The sequence below is a fragment of the Acomys minous genome, assembly GCF_964271855.1.
Source record: "Acomys minous genome assembly, chromosome: 2".
Taxonomy (NCBI): Eukaryota; Metazoa; Chordata; class Mammalia; order Rodentia; family Muridae; genus Acomys; species Acomys minous.
Window position 1 is genome coordinate 135,647,014 of NC_140484.1, and position 17,460 is coordinate 135,664,473.

At 37.7% G+C, this 17,460-nt stretch overlaps 2 protein-coding genes across 2 annotated transcripts; both read right to left on the reverse strand.

Moving 5' to 3' along the window:
• Positions 1-816: 816 nt before the first annotated feature.
• Positions 817-1,740, reverse strand: LOC311578530 (olfactory receptor 52A5-like; the record flags this gene model as incomplete). Its single annotated transcript, XM_084748433.1, has 1 exon — positions 817-1,740. The coding sequence occupies one exon, from the start codon at positions 1,738-1,740 to the stop codon at positions 817-819; it is 924 nt and encodes a 307-aa protein (XP_084604559.1).
• A 13,649-nt stretch (positions 1,741-15,389) lies between these two features.
• LOC311581108 (olfactory receptor 52A5-like) lies at positions 15,390-16,340 on the reverse strand (the record flags this gene model as incomplete). Its single annotated transcript, XM_084753128.1, has 1 exon — positions 15,390-16,340. The coding sequence occupies one exon, from the start codon at positions 16,338-16,340 to the stop codon at positions 15,390-15,392; it is 951 nt and encodes a 316-aa protein (XP_084609254.1).
• Positions 16,341-17,460: the final 1,120 nt, after the last annotated feature.

Sequence of the window (17,460 nt, forward strand, 5' to 3'; positions counted from 1 at the left end):
AGTGAAAGCCTGAGTTTGAGTTCAAGAATCATTCTCAGCTCTTCTGCCACCTTATTGCATGAGGTAGGGTGTGCCATATACACACCCCCAGAGTTTGCCTATGTGGCTTATCTTTCTTAGCCAACTTGCTCTGGGGGAAGCCCTGTTGTCATCTTCCTCAGTGGGAATTGCAGGCATCTGCCATGCCCACCTGGCATTTTACACAGGTTTCTGGGGATTTGAATTCTGGACTTGAGCAGCAAGGGCTGAACTATTGAACCATTTCTTCTGACCCACTACAATTTATTTTGCAAACATTTGTTATCTTTAATGGGTTTGAATTTCATTGAATAATTTTGTGTGAATTGTTCACTAGATATTATCACTATCTCAATATATAAAACTAGTTATGTATTCTAAAAATCTGTCCAAATTGTCAAAATAAAGATTAGAAGAAGGTACCTGTAAGTAAAACATAGCCAAAAATCATATGTATGTGTTAGGTTAGAAGTTTCAGAATAGTAATTTAGAGCATTTACTCTGAAATTTTCTTCATGGAAAATGCTGATTCTAAAATTTCTTTTAAAATATGAATCCATAGTGTCAGCAAAGAACTATAAGACAATATCCAGTTCCAGACAAGAATGATGCATTCAATAATTTGAAATTAAAATGACAATAACAAGGTTGTTTTTATTTAACTGATACTTTTTAAAATTTTGAGTGCCTAAAATTCACACACTACCTCTCATTTTTTTATTTGTAGAGGACATGGTGTTTAATTCATTCAACTGGCTAATTAAAAACCACACAACATTTCAATAGAGGGACTAATGGTCACAGAGATTTCTTGGAGAACACCATTTTCAGGACTTGGTCACGGATTTGTTTAGTTTTAACACCATAGACAATGGGGTTAAGAAAAGGTGGGACTAACAGGTAAAGATCTGACAGGAGGATATGCACATAGGGCGGTATGTGAGCCCCAAACCTATGAGTGAAGAAAGAGAAGAAGCCTAGGAGGTAGAACTGTAGGAAGACACAGATGTGAGCAATGCAGGTATTGAAGGCTTTAAATCGAGCCTCCTTCTGGGGCAGCTGGAAGACGGTGATGAAGATTCTCACGTATGAGAAGGTAATGAAGACTATATCAAACCCTAGGATAGCAAAGGCAACAAGGAGGCCACATATTTTGTTGATTCTGACATCTTCAGCTGCCAATTTCACAATGGCCATGTGTTCACAGTAAGAGTGGGAGATAATGGTAGTTCGGTAGTACTTAAGGCGGCATTTGATGAGCAGTATCATTGGGAATGTGAGAGTAAAAGACCTGAGTAGAACACCAGCTCCAAGGCAAGTCATGAGCTGTGGAGAGAAGATGGTGGCGTGTCTCAGGGGGTTGCAGATGGCCACATAGCGGTCCAGAGCCATGGCTAGGAGGATGCCTGATTCTGTTGCCTGGAATGAGTGGATGAGTTCCATTTGTAGCAAGCAAGCATCAAAGGAAATCTGTGGCATATGAAACCAGAAGATGCCCAACATTTTGGGAAGGATACATGTGCTAAGGGCAATGTCTGTGACTGCCAAGATGGCCAAGAAAATGTACATGGGTATATGGAGGCTCTTTTCCCTTTTGATGATAACTAAAATGAGAGTGTTTCCGATCACAGCAATGATGTACATGACACAGAATGGGATCCCAATCCAGCACTGCACTGACTCCAGGCCAGGGATCCCAACTAATGTTAATACAGAAGGCATAAAGACGGAGCCATTGAACTTGAGCGTGGTGAGCCTGTCAGTGGTATAGCGGTATGGTGCTTCAAGTCCTGCTCCATACTGAAACTGGACACATTAAATATAAAAGATATTAGTTCATTAGCAAAATAAACTCTACTCTATGCCGGTTAGCAATAATAGGAGTATGATAATTCACTTTTTTGCCTCAACAATTTTCCTTCCTAAAGAGATTTAAAAATTAAACACAAACTTTTGTTTCTCCTTACCTGAGTCATTTTCTGTAAGATAAATTCACCGACGACTTAATTCTGGTCCAAGACCAAAAACATGTGATCACAAAAGCCTTTTGCTTGATACTTGCTCTCTATGTGCTCTTCTCTGTTTGCAGCTGGAATTCACAGAATATAGATATTATAAAAACCTATATCTAGACATGAATAACACAGCAGAGCAGAAGATTATCCAGGTTTTTGAAGGCAGTTTGTCAGGACAGTAGCTGTCCTTCATTAACTGCTGTTGCTAGTCTTTTCATAATGTGGTTCTTCTATAAAAGGACCCACCAGTGTTTATGCAAGTCAATCCTTTGAACACCCGATCTTTCCCGAAGCACAACTGTTTACTTTATATTTCTCCTGCCCATTCTCTGAGAACCCATCCAATCTTTCTAATTCAGTAATCATTTCTGCTTGTTCACAGGTAGTCCTAACCTTCCATTTTATGCACATTACATATCAATTATATTTAACGAGTCCCTACCTTCAGCCTCTGTGGCTCACTCTTCCTTATCAGTAACTCCTTCACCTACCTAAGGCTACCATTCACTCCTGCCTAAGTGTTTGAATAATATTGAAAGCTCTAGGAAGAGGCAATTCTAAAATTTTAATATATCCTTTGACTACAGGAGGGAATTTCTTCTCTGGAGATGGCATATTTCTTTTTCTATTACATTACTCCCTGGAAGACTATTCTCATCCTAGTTCTCTGCCCTGTATTCTCTTCCATTACTCCAATCCCTCTCCCCTAGGACATTATGACAGGCTTGCAAACATGCTTATGTGCAGAAGGCCTTTGCTTTGCCATGTAGTCAAATCTGCATGGGTGTGGGGTGTCTTACCTTGTGGCTTACTTCAAGCTTATATTTTTATCTTCTTTGAAAAATATGTCTACTCCAGAAAATTAAATTATTTACAAAGCATGTTTATTTTTATTTCAGTAATTCACAAACCTGTTTCCTGAAATAGCTTTAAATATTAAATGCTATTAGCATGATCTAGAACAGCAAATTGATTTTTTTTAAAAAGGCACACCACATAAATCTGTCCTCCTTTCCATCTGGCACCTATGTAAGTTGCTGTTCTTTTTTTCTTCTCGCACTACTATACATTGTCTCTGAGGAAGAAGAAGGTGCCTGTCACCTACCCTTTCTTGGCTTGCCCGAAAGACTAGAATCTGCTTCCTTTTTTTTCCCCACACTTATCTAACTCTCACAGTCTCTTGTGTCTGAATTTCCTTACACAGGACTCTTTATTCAAATCACAATATGTTAAACTAGGTCTTACTTATTGTATAAGGTAGTGTGAATAAATATAAATTGGAATTTTATGTGCCTCCAATTTTATTAAGAAACATTGACCATAAAATCCAAATGTTCTTTGAAACATTTGAGGAAAAAAGTGAGAGTTCATTTATTTTATCTTTATAAAGCTCAACATTGTTTGTAGTTTGAAAATCAAACAGCATCTATAATTTATTAAAGAGATTTTAAATATCATTAGTGTGTGTACACCATGAACATCTTAGATTGTTTTACTTTATTTAGGTTGTGGTACTAGCATCAACGATCTCTGATATTTGAAGATGAGGAGAGTAAGAGGCATATTACTGTGTCTTGCTGTGTGCCTCTGGTTGGTGTAAAACTTGCTATGTAAATTAGACTGACAAGGAATTGTTTTAACCCTCCTATTTCTGCCAAATACTAGTCTATAGATGTGTGCCCAGCATACACACCTACAAGGTTGTATCAATGAAAAACATTTAACAGTTGTTTACTACACACCTCTGTTATGAAATAATGTGAAAGTGGTTGAGGGTAGACTGGGAAAGTAGTCTATGAAAGCTGCTGACTGATGCAGGAGAAACAGAAAGATGAGAATAGAAATGATCTGAGGTTAAGAGCCACCAGAAAGGTGAAGAAGGATACTCTAGAAAAGAACTGTGTGGGTACCTCCTTGGAATATACCCAGAAAATGCTCGAACACACAACAGGGACATATGCTCAACCATGTTCATAGCTGCTTTATACACAATAGCCAGAACATGGAAACAGCCTAAGTGTCCCTCAGTAGAAGAATGGACTAAGAAACTATGGTACATTTACACTATGGAGTATTACTCAGCTATTAAAAACGAGGAATTCCCGAAATTTGTGGACAAATGGATTGACCTAGAAATTATCATAATGAGTGAGTTCACCCAGAAGCAAAAAGAGACAAACGGTATATACTCACTTATATCAAAACACTAGTCCAAGGGATACGTCCCATGAAAAACCTTACTTACCAAGAAAGTGGGTCAGAGGAGAGGACATCCTATTGAGACTTTAGGCGAGAGTAGCATGGAAGAATGGGGAAATAACAGGACCCACAGGGTCCTGGAAACCTACAAGAAGAACTTTATGACAGGCAGATCTGGGTCCTGGGGTCCTCCTCAAACTAAAGCACCAGCCAAGGAGAAATAGGCAGTAAACTTCGAACCCCTACCAAGACCTAGCCGACGAACACGATATTCTCCACTGTTGAGTGGAGAGTGAGATCTGATTCTCACGTGAACTCTGGTGCCCCTTTTCTGACCATGTCCCCTGGATGGGGAGGCCTGGTGGCACTCAGAAGAAGGATAGCAAGTTACCAAGAAGAGACTCAATAATCTTAGAGCATACATAGGGGGAAGAAGTCTCCCTCAATCACAGACATAGGGGAGGGGAGAAGGGGGGAAGTGGGAGGGAGGGAGGAATGGGAGGAAACAGGGGAAGGGCTAACAATCAAGATGTAATATGAATAAATTAATTAAAAAAAAAAAAAAAGAACTGTGTGGGTACAAATTACACACATTTAAAAGAAGAGAAAGTCTTGTTACCCATTGATACATCTGAACCAGTGTACTCACAACAGCAATTTGGTTCTTTGTTGTAGAAATATACCGGAAAAGAGTGTTACCTAATCACTGTGAGTTCAAAGCCAGCCTGGTCTACAAAGGGAGTGCAAGACAGTTAAGGATACCCAGAGAGACACTGTCTTGAAAAAACAAACAAAAAAAAAAGAAAGAAAGAAAGAAAGAAAGAAAGAAAGAAAATAAAAGAAAAAAAATCAAAATTCAAACTCCTACAATGCCTAATCTCTGTTCTCTACTATCTCAAGGATCTCTTTGCCCCAGACTATCCCTCTGATGTTTACCATGTGGTTTTTATCTGCCAATATCAGTAAACTTTTGTTATCATCTGGGGGCAGTCTACCACATTGCAGGCCAGCTCCCAAGTCAACTAGATATTCTTTATAATTGGCTACAAATTACCTTCTCTTTATTTCCCACATATGTTTTAAATCCACATCCTCATCACAGCCATTTGTCATAAGGCACAGAGTGACCTGCTTAAAGTCCATAGATGGATAAGACAATCCAAACTGTGGGTCTGTTGCCAATCATCATTCAGACTCTGGAGATTGTTAGTGAATTAAGTTGTTAAGTCTCAACATAGGTAAAATACAAATAATGTGCAGAAACACATTGAACAGGGGTCATGAATTTGAAGAGTACACTTCAAATACTTAGAAATGATTTTAAAACACTGTTGTGTCAGTAAATAGCAGATGCTGACTCCCAGAATTAATGGCCATGGTGACAGTAATGTCTCATGATTATCTCAGGACTAAGCCACAAAATTAACAAGTGTTCCACTCTTTTTTTTTTTCACTTTCATTCATATTGCTCTCTCAGGGTCCTCTGGTTTTCAAAGAAAACCTCATATTTTATTAACAAATTCCAAAGTACATAGATTTCTATCAGTGACAATATTTCTAAAGTTGAAACAATCAAGTGCATTTTATCCTTCTACTGTCACAAGGTATCACATGGACTGCATACTTTCACAATACAATCCTCCACTTCCCACTCACAGCGCAAAGCCTCATGCCCACAGACTTACCTGGATCCATCTGATGAAACGTACACAGAGCTCGTGGGGTAAGATCTTTGTGGTAGCTCAATCAGTGAAGGATGAGTGCTTTATACCATAAGGCGTCTCTGTGGAAATGAGTCTCCTGCTCCCTGTAGAATCTGAAGGGTGGAAAGAAAACATGCTACAACTGGCAGGTGGCCCAGTGGTGGAGACCTGTGCATCATTTGTGACACTTCAAAAGTAAAAGGGAGAAAAAGGAAGACACTTGTCAATTAGGCAATTAGTTGCCTAAAATCAGTCTATATCAAACTATTTTCTTCATCAAACTCCACTGTACCTTTGCAACACATAAACAAAAGAATCTTGGTTTTTGAGGTTAATTGAAAAAGAAAAGAGTCCCAAGATGGCAACATCAACTGCAATCACTTTTTTTTAAATCACAGATAAGCACATATTAGAGCAGTGTTGTGAAGTCCTACTAATTGGTATCAACTCTGCTGATCGAATTTTAGATAAACAGATCTCTTATCATGTCTAAGGATGAGGCCTCAACTGACTTCCAATTCCCAAAGTTAATCCTCTCAATCGCTGGTGACATGAAATGCTGCTGTGTTTATGCCAGTTCTCAGCAAAATGTTCTCACCAAAAGTTTGAACTGGCAATGGTATTTTAACGATTTTAATATCACGTTTACAATCCATTTCTCAGACCTAATGTCATAGTCTGTGCTTAATGAGTAGGAAGGATATGTGTGCAAAAACTAATGTGGAACCCTCAGGAACAACATGTTTGTTGTTCTCAGGGACAATATGATTACCAATGGTTCAATAATTATAGACAAATTAGGAAGATATCGGTAAATAGACAAAAAAAATTCATTTGAGTGGATACAATAAATTTGAACTGAGTAAAGCCAAAACATTGTACAATAAACATCACAGTTAAACAGAACTGAAACAAAAGAAGCTGAGTTTGTAGGGTTAGTTTCATAAATAAATATACAAATTAATTCATATGTTAAGTATCTTAATATCCTCATTCTATATCATGTACTTGAATTTTAACACGAAGTACTACATTTATTTTGAACGTTTTATTTTTATTTTTTAATTCTTTGAGAACGTATATAAATGGGTATGGGGTGTGTGCATGTGAGTGCAGTGACTTCTTCAGCCAGATGGTGGCGCTGGAGAACCTGGAACTAGAGGTGCAGGTGGTTTGAAAGCCACATAAAGTGGGATGGAACCAAATATGGATCTTTAGCAAGAACAGCACTTATGTTTAACTACTGTTCTGCCCTATGCTGTAAACTTGGTTGTATATGTTTTACATAAAAATATATTTGTGTGTATATATATTTTTATATGAGCACTTTTTATCCAAGTACTGTATTTATATGATTTCCAACCTTCCTCCAAACTTTCTTGAGTCTCTACCACTGTCTCCCAAATTCATGGCTTTCTTTTAATTATGTATACATGTCTATGTGTGTTTGTGTGTAGTGATATAAACATAACCTGCTGAGTCCATTTAGTGTTGCTTGTGTGTATAGGTTTTAGGGCTAGCAACATGGCATTAGATACTCAACTGGAGACCCCATCTGCGCGGAATACGAATTCTCACTCTCACAGGGGTCAGATGTGGAGGATGGAGAGATTTCTTTCATCAGTGTTTCCATGTCAACTAATGTTATCGCTGTTCAGATCTTCTTTAGACAACCATCTTATTGAGATTCCGCGGGTGTGTAACTTTCATATCCTATCTAAAGACATGATCTCCCAATAAATGATGTGCCTCTGCCTCTTATAAGCTTTCTGTCCCCTTGTCTGTGACATTTCCTGGACCTTAGGTATAGAGGTTTTGCTGTGGATGTACTGATTTAGGGCGAGTGCCCCAAAATCATTTCTCTAATGTTTGACCAGTGGTGGCTTTCTGTAATGGTCTCTATCTGCTGCAGATAGAGACTTTTTAAAAAAAGATTGATGGCTACACTTATTGGTAGGTACAAGGATGAGAATTTATCTTGCAGCAAGAAATTAAGCTTGGAAAAGAGGCAACAGTAGGTTCTCCTTTAGGTCCCATGGCCTCTTCAACCAACGTAGGTAGCTAGGTTTCCAATACTGGACATGAATTCCCACTTGTTATGTGGTGTTAAATTACAATTAAATAGTGTTGGTTAGTCCCAAGATATATACCCTATTATTGCACCTTTGGGGACATCTTAAATTGTTGGTCACTGCTGTGTTTTGTAGGCATCACAATTGGTAAGACTGTTCTTGGTATCTTGCTGATGCCCTTTCTGATACCATGAGAGGTAGTCCTGAGGGAGGAAACATTCAGTTAGGACCCAGTTTGATACTTCCAGATACTGTATCTACAGTGTGTGTTTTCTTCAGCAATGTGTGCTTACCTTCAAGTTCTAAATGGAAACCAAAGACAATGGGAATAGCCTATATTATTTGGGAGCCTCTTGGACAATAATTCAAGGGAGTTTGCCCAAATCTGAAATATGCAAAAACAAACAAACAAACAAAAAAACTACAAATGGACCAAAGACCTCATTGTGAAACAAATATGGTAACTGTTAGCAGAAAACATAGGAAGGACCATATAAGAGATAGGTAAAGAAAAGAACTTTCCTAAGAAGTCTCCATTTGTTAAGGAAATATTATCAACACCTGAAAATGGACACAATAAATTGAATAAAGAGAAAGTTCATAGTGGAAACAATGTCTTAACCCTCTCTACATGTGATAAATGACTAATATCCACAATATATAAAGAATTCAAATATCAAAGAATCAAGAAAACAAGCAAGCTAATTTAACAGTGGGATACGGATTTAAACTAAGAATTCTCAAAAGGTGAATAAAGATGACTAATTAATGTCTGTAAATCTGTTCAATATTCTTAGCAATTATGAAAATGAAAATTAAGACTACTTTGATATACTATTTTACCCTAGTCAAAATAGTTAACATCAAACGCTGGTGACAATGCTGGGAAAAGGAATTCCCCATTCATTGCTGGTGTGGTTGCAAAGTGATGTAGCCATTACAGAGATCCATGTGGGCAATCTCAAAGTGCTACAGGCAGATCTTCTATGTGACCCAGCAATGCCACTCCTTGGCCCAAAGGACTTGACCCCCTATTGCACACATACTTTCTCAGTCATGTTTATTGCTTCTCTGTTGATGATGGATAGGAAATGTCAACAATTTAATACCTCCCAACTGACAACTGGATAATGAGTGTAGTAGATGCATGCAGTGGAAGTCTATTCATCAGTAACGAAAAATAAAATTATGACACTTGTATGTAAATGAATGGAGCCAGGAAATATTATAATGAATGATGTATCTCAGACCCAGAAAAAAAATGTTTCCTGTTCTTTCCTGTTTGTGGATCCTCATTCTAAATCTTACTGTGAGTCTATAACATAGAGTAACTGTAGAAACTGGGAAATCAAAAGGGAGTGTGGGTAGTAATGTCTCTAAAGAAAGGGATAATAGGATACACATGCTGTGAAAGAGAAATAGGAAAATGGAGAAGGAACTTGAAGAAGGGTTGGGAAGGAGCTTAATACAGAAGAAAATAAATACAACAGGGATAAATAATACTGTGGGTGTTTGAAAAGGCTGTAAGGAACCATTATTCTACCTTTACCAAAACGTAGAACATATGAACATGTGTATGTAAGTTATATGTATTTTTTACTTAAATTAAGTTATTTCAATTGATGTGATAATGCACTCCACTAGAACCACAGACCATTTAACAAAACCCATAGGGAAAAATCACTTTACATATTTCAGTTATGCTTAGTGCTGAAGGAATTGTGACACCATGATAAAAGATGGACAGTTGTGGGATCCTTAAGTAGTCAGTGATAAGTCCAATCTTTAGCTAGATGTTATTTTTTCTTTAATAACTTGGTTTTATAACACTACTATTTGTTAATTTCATATCTAAAATAAAAATAAATGTACAAACAGCAGTGGATGTATTATCTCTTTTATATGTACTGTGTCAAAGACTAAACTGTAACTTCCTACACATAGGTGAGGTAAGAGGACTGTCTCAGTGTATTTTCCTCTAAACTGTCTGATCTTCTTACTAGCTCACCTTTATCTAACCTATGTCATACCTGGAGAAAATGTTTGCTAAACTACTACTCTCTGGAGCTGTCCTTTATTCAATACACCTATAAATGGCTTTGTTGTGGGGTCCACTTTAATCCAACATAACTCAAACAACCGGTCAATGTAGATGGCAAAAGTTTATTGTAATGAAGCAACTACTGATTGATCAGGGCTACAGAAGAGACTCCAACTCTGAAGCTGAACTGTGACCCTGAAGGAACATTATGCAACATATTTAAAGGATGAAACCCTAAAGCAAGGGGTATAGGGTGGAATGTAGCACTGCATATTTTGACATAAAGGAATGAACAAGGAAGTTTTCATCAATCAAGACAGGAGTTGGCTCCTGGGCCTAGGAACATGAACTTAGTTGATCCTGCCAGCAAGATGGAGAAGTTGTCCTTGAGATGGCTGGACTCAGACAGCTGTTTCCTGACAAGGTTTTTTCTGTGATGTCTGGACTCAGACAACTGTTTCCTTACAACAAAAGCTGTTCAGGTATTGAGAAGTCCCCAGCTCCCTTAGGGTCTGGGACCTTGAACATAGTTTTCCCTATGACTAAATGGAGTCTGAATATGAAATTGAAGTTCTTTTGCTTAGTCCTAACAGCTTGACTGCCAACAGACCCCCTCTGTCAAAATTCATTTTAAAAGTATTGTTTTTCCATCATATGGTGTTCCTTTTTAATTTTATTGGTTGTGGTCCTTCCTATTCAGAGGATAATGAATCTATGTTTTCCTAAAGACAAAGACACATGGTGTGTACTTTTATTGTTACAATTAAATGAGAGTTTTGTCTTTCTGTTGATTGTATTGCTAACTAAACTTAGTCTAATTTGATTTATGCACTTGTTACTTTTTTATATCTACAACTTTAAACTGAATTCACTCATGACTAAAGGTAGTTGTCACTATCAATTTGTTTTGATGTCTTTGTTATTGAATTGTATCATCTATATTACTTATTCAGTAACTTTCACATATTTCTGAAGGAATTTCTGTATTGGCAACTGTTATTTCTTTTAAGATACTGATTTCTAAGTGAATATTCAATAGCACTATATGTGTCAAATAGTGGTATATATGATGCTACAGTGTACTATTGCCCTAATTTATTCAGTGTAGCAAGAATTTTAGTTTCTTTAAAAATCCCATTATGTTATGTGAATATGTTTTTGTTTTAATCTCTAGTGTGGGACAAGAGACTGCTTCTAGTGGAGATTATAATTTGCTTTATGTACTAGCAAGGGCGTTATCTTTGCAAGCCAGAGATAGTTTAATTCCGGACACACTGAAGAAGGTATAAATGAGAGAGTGTGTTTCTGCTCTGCTTCCTCCCTTAGGGCATCCAGGCACCTCTGCACACAGGGCGGGGAAGGATGAAGCAGAGCAAAAACCGGGAACTCTCCTGTTGACACCAAAACTCTAAGATGGTATTCAGTGAAAGATCTAGTGTGTATCTTTATTGGAGGTGAACAAATTCTACATGAACTTTAGGGAGTGGAAAAGGATTTCCAGGGTAAGTGTGTGGCCAGTAGGACTAGGGCCAGGGCATGTAGGCACGGAACAGTGAGAGAACTATTCTTACCCTCATGTTTGACATTTTTCAGGGTTTGGATACATCTCATGTCCATGCCAGTTTCCCTGGTGGCCATCCATGTGCCTCACAGGAAAGCACTGAGAGGGCTTGCAGTGGCTGCTGATCCCCCTGTTGCTGTCCCTACTACTGCTGGTTCATCCTGCTCCTGTATTTGCTATTGCTGCTGGCTCTTTTGTTTGTTTGTTTGGTTGGTTGGTTGATTATTTTTGCTGGATTTCTGGCTATTCTGACAACAAAGATTAGGCTTGCCTCAAGGACCTCTACATCTCTAAACAGTAGGAGGTAGCCTATAGAGGTCTAGGTCCTCTTCCCCCTGTAACCTTCTTTCTCACCTACCTAGAATTGGGGGATTGGAAGGAAAAGAGGTTGAAAAGGTGGTAGAGATATAAGAGCCCCCCAAAAATAGTTAACAAAAATATGCCTGCAATTCAGTCATTAATTTCTATTAGAGCATCCACAATCTTTTTCATGTTGTCAACATGTTGTTTTTATTTTGTTATTGTGTTATTTTTACATAATAAATACAATTCACAAATACTAAATGTTATTTTATTTTCCTATTCTATGTGGTTTGCACATGTGCGCATGCATTTTCTTTCATGTGTGAAAAAAGCATGGCCTTACATTGATTTCAGCAATCATCATCTATTGCTCTTCCACCTTGCTCATATTAAAGCTTACCTTCTCAGTCAAATAAAGAACTCAATGATATGTCTAGTTTTGCTAGTCAGCTTGCACTGTGGATTCCCCAGATCTGTCTTTCAAGTATAGAACTACATACAGACAGAACACTGTACCAACTGACCATGTAAATGTATGCCTTGGAATAACCTCCAGTGCTCTTGTTTGTGCAACAAACTCTTAACTGCTGATCTATCTCTCCAGCTCCAATAAATTTTACTTTTATAATGTGTTTGTTTTTTCAGCTTTCAAATATTCTTTGTTTAATATTGTCGCATGCTTCTTTCTGTGTGTATACATGTAGGTATATATGTATGTTTATATAATAGATGGGCAGAAAGACAAATATTAATTCTTCCATCCATTCTTTGTTTCAACACGTATATAATTGAAATGTGGAAGCAACATGACTTCCTCGTCTACAATGCTTCCTGTGCATGTATCATCACCTTCCTATTTACATTTATTCTTTATTCAAAGAAATTTAGACATGATGTCTGAAAATACATCAGACCAAGAAAAGTTGGAAATGTCGGCAATGTAGAGGAAACAGTGTAAAGACAGATCCAGATGCCCTGCTCATAGTCAATAGTGTTAAGGTCATAATGGACCTGAGGGACATAGAATTCCTGCGCGTAGACAATGGTATTAGGACCATGATGGACCTCAGGAACATAAAGTCCTTTTTTGTTTTAGGTTTTTTGTTGTTGTTTTTGAAAATTTCAGGCATGTATAAAATGAACTACTTCAAACTCACTTCTTCCAACTTCTCCAATTCTTTATTTTCCTCTGAAAATTTCTACTCTCAAATTCAAGACTCCCCTTTTGGCAACTCACTAAGTCCAGGTAGTATTGTCCATGGTATATGGCTATGGGTGTGGAAGCAACCCACTGGCTAACAAGAAACCTACCAGTGGCCAAATCATCAAGAACAATAATCATCCGTCCACCCCCATCAAACTGGGAGCTAGAGATCATCTACCACATCTGTGCACGAATTTTGGCTGAATTAGTCTTTGGCAGGTCGTGGGTATGAAACCGTGCCTGCAGTGAGTTCTTGAATATAAGAATACAGCCATGTCATATGCAGCTAGAGGGTACCCATAGGGCACCTCCCCAAGTACCAGCTCTTACATTCCTTCTTCCTCCTCTGTCCTGTTCTACCCTGAGCCTCTGTGGGTGGCTGTGGTGGAGGTGATACAGATGTCTGGTTTAGGTTGAAATCTAATTAGTCTCCCATTCTCAGAACTTCTCACAAAAATGCATCTCTCAAAAAATTGCTGCCCACAACAGCCTAGGTCTGTGAGTAGAGACACAAATATTTAGAAGACACTTTGACACCATGACTAATTAACAACATAATAGAAAGTTCTCATGTAGCTACTGAACCAGTAGACATATTTGTCTGGAGGTAAGTACTACAGCATTCAGGTTTTAATGCTGAGTAAAACCACTGTTGTGCTCTCCACCCCGGCACCTTGAGTTTCACCTTCCAACAGGATGACAACTGGCCAGCATGTAGAAAGCGTCCTGGTAAGGTTAAGATGGGTTTCGATGTGTCCTGTATCCAAAGTATGTGTTGGCTTTAGCAAGAAAGCTTACCATGTAATTATGGATTATAGCCAAGGGCAATGTCATTAATCTGAGTTGATTTGGAGACATCTGGTGCCTCACTGACCAATAATTCAGAAAGCAGTACCCCATGCCTTGCAATATAATTTCAATTAAGAACCCATGTAGTCTTGTAGTCCATCTGTGTAGTAAACTTCAGTTCAACATTACTTTAAATGTTGTAATTGGACATTTCTTAGTAATTAAGGATTTTCTATAAGTCCTTAATTTTCAATAACCTACACATTTTTTGCTCTTCACTCATCTCTCACCTTATACCAGTTTCAACTTTTATACCACTTTACTCTTTTCATCCCTAATATGTTTGCACTATTTTTACTAAAAAAAGAATTCTATTATTACATTATTACATTTTAATAATGATTTTTACTTTTTAGAAAATCAATTCAATATATTTTAATCATATTGTTTACCCTCAAACAAGTGCTTGCTCCATGTTCTCCAACTATTTTATTCTTTTGAAAATTGAGATAGCAGCCTTCCATCTGGCTTTTTCTATATATTTTCTGGGTAGGCCTCCCATTTCAACTTAGTTTCCTATTATTCTTTCAAGTCTGAATGTTTCTTTCAGGCAAGACATGGTGGGATATGTCTTTAATCCCAACCCTGTAAGGCAGAGGCATACAGATCTTTGTGAGATCAAGGCCAGCCTGGTCTACAAAATGAGTCCAGGATAGCCAAGGCTATCCAGAGAAACAGCACTCGAAAACCAAAAAATAAATAAATAAATAAATAAACTCATCTTTTCTATATGAATGGTTTCAATATTTAATTTTAATTAGATTTTGACTTGATACTTTTGAGTGAAATACCATCTGTTTTCCTAAAACAGTCGGTAAGGACATGCTAATTCAATCTCTTTCTTCTCATTATTTCTATATAAATGGTATACTGTCATTTTTACTTTTTGGATATCAGTGAAGAAATTTGTGTACATCATTGGTTAGGCATTATCTTTGAATTGATAAGCATTTATATAAATTCCAAAAAATGACAAGTGATTCTAAATCTATCACTCCATGATAGATAATGACAACACCATTAGAAAATGAAACAAAGCCCCAATTGCTTGCTGCATTGGAAATTCAGGGGTATTGATGCACAAAAATCATCTTTGGGGTTTACCTGAAGCAAAGGCCTTTGTCTGCAGTTTGCTCTTAGAAAGTAAACATTCTCTTTACTTATTCTAGTGAAAATTACTTATTCTAGTAAATTTAAATTGACAAAACAAATATTATTTGTAAGTCACAAATCCTGTGAATTATACCACACTATGAGACTCAAAAACATTGTATTGCATTTAACACACTCTTCTATAAATTATGAATATTTGTAATTCCCATGCTTTAGCACATATTTATATTTGAGGATGTTAATAAACTTTAAGTCATTTGAGTTGGGAATTAGAAACAACATATCATTTTAGCAGAGGGAGTCACTAATGGTCACAGACGTTTCTTGGAAAAAAACATTTTCAGGATTTGGTCACGGATTTGTTTAGTTTTAATACCATAGACAATGGGGTTAAGAAAAGGTGGGACTAACAGGTAAAGATCTGACAGGAGGATATGCACATAGGGCGGTATGTGAGCCCCAAACCTATGAGTGAAGAAAGAGAAGAAGGCCAGGAGGTAGAACTGTAGGAAGACACAGATGTGAGCAATGCAGGTATTGAAGGCTTTAAATCGAGCCTCCTTCTGGGGCAGCTGGAAGACGGTGATGAAGATTCTCACGTATGAGAAGGTAATGAAGACTATATCAAACCCTAGGATAGCAAAGGCAACAAGGAGGCCACATATTTTGTTGATTCTGACGTCTTCAGCTGCCAATTTCACAATGGCCATGTGTTCACAGTAAGAGTGGGAGACAATGGTAGTTCGGTAGTACTTAAGGCGGCATTTGATAAGCACTATGGATGGAGATACAAGAATGAAAGCCCTGAGTAGAACACCAGCTCCAAGGCAAGTCATGAGCTGTGGAGAGAAGATGGTGGCGTGTCTCAGGGGGTTGCAGATGGCCACATAGCGGTCCAGAGCCATGGCTAGGAGGATGCCTGATTCTGTTGCCTGGAATGAGTGGATGAGTTCCATTTGTAGCAAGCAAGCATCAAAGGAAATCTGTGGCATATGAAACCAGAAGATGCCCAACATTTTGGGAAGGATACAAGTGCTAAGGGCAATGTCTGTGACTGCCAAGATGGCCAAGAAAATGTACATGGGTATATGGAGGCTCTTTTCCCTTTTGATGATAACTAAAATGAGAGTGTTTCCAATCACAGCAATGATGTACATGACACAGAATGGGATCCCAATCCAGCACTGCACTGACTCCAGGCCAGGGATCCCAACTAATGTTAACACAGAAGGCATGAAGATGGAGCCATTGAACTTGCGCATGATGGGCTCAATAGAATTATGTTAACAGCATTTGTGTTTCAACTTCTGCTCCACACTAAGATTAATTAGAAGAGAAATTAAATCAATAGCAAAATATAATCTATATGTTAGTAGTGTATCATCAGCTCTTTGTTATCTTAATTACTCCTCTCCAATTTTGTCTCCCACAAAGGATATTAAAAATGATCTTTTGGCTCTAAATTTATCATTATATTAATTGTTTTGAATTAGTGAAGTAAAAATTTCTTTGTACTTTTTTTCTGCTCCAAGAACACTGGAATATTTTTCGTTTTTTATCTATTGTCTGTGCATCACTATGGACTTCCAAGTGGAATTCATAGAATGAAAATATTATATGATCTCATATCTCCCTGTACTAGACACAGAAAATACATCAGAGTGGGAGAATTCTCAGTCTTCTCAAATGAAGGCTTTTTTTCCTGGAACACCCTCCAGGTCTATAGCTCAACTGCAGGCATCTCAGGTAGACTCTTTATTAAAGGCTCACTGGAGCTGCACCCAAGCATGCTTTTAAATTTTGTAGTGCCTTTCTAAACCCAATAATCTATTTTACATATCCTACCAATGTTGTGAAAATGTTTAAGAATGAATAGTTTGTCAGATTCAAGGAAGAACAAACACATTTACATGACGTGAGACAAAAATATAATGGGCCTGACTATTAAACTTATATTATTTGTGAAATATTCTAAACTCTCTGAATGCAAAATAGAGGAATTGTGAAGAAGCTTATCATGTTAAACTCAAAGGCAGACTTGGGCACGTCTGTAGAGTGGACTGCAACTTAAAAATGAATAGAAATAAAGTTCCAGTTATTGCTAACACAGAGATGAACACTGAGGACAAGGAAGTCAGTAGGCTCTTAGCTTGCGTTTTCACTTCTATTTCTCCCACCAAGGTACAGACCTCAAGCGCCTAGACTTACCTGGAGCCATGTGATGAGACACACACAGGCACAGTGTCTGATCTGATAGTTCAGTCAGAGAAGCATGAGAGATTTATACGACTCTGTCTCTGTGGAACTGAGCTTTTTTCTAGTCCCTTGCGCATCTGAAGGTCACTCTATAACTAAAGTGAAAAAAGAAGCAGAGCTCCATGT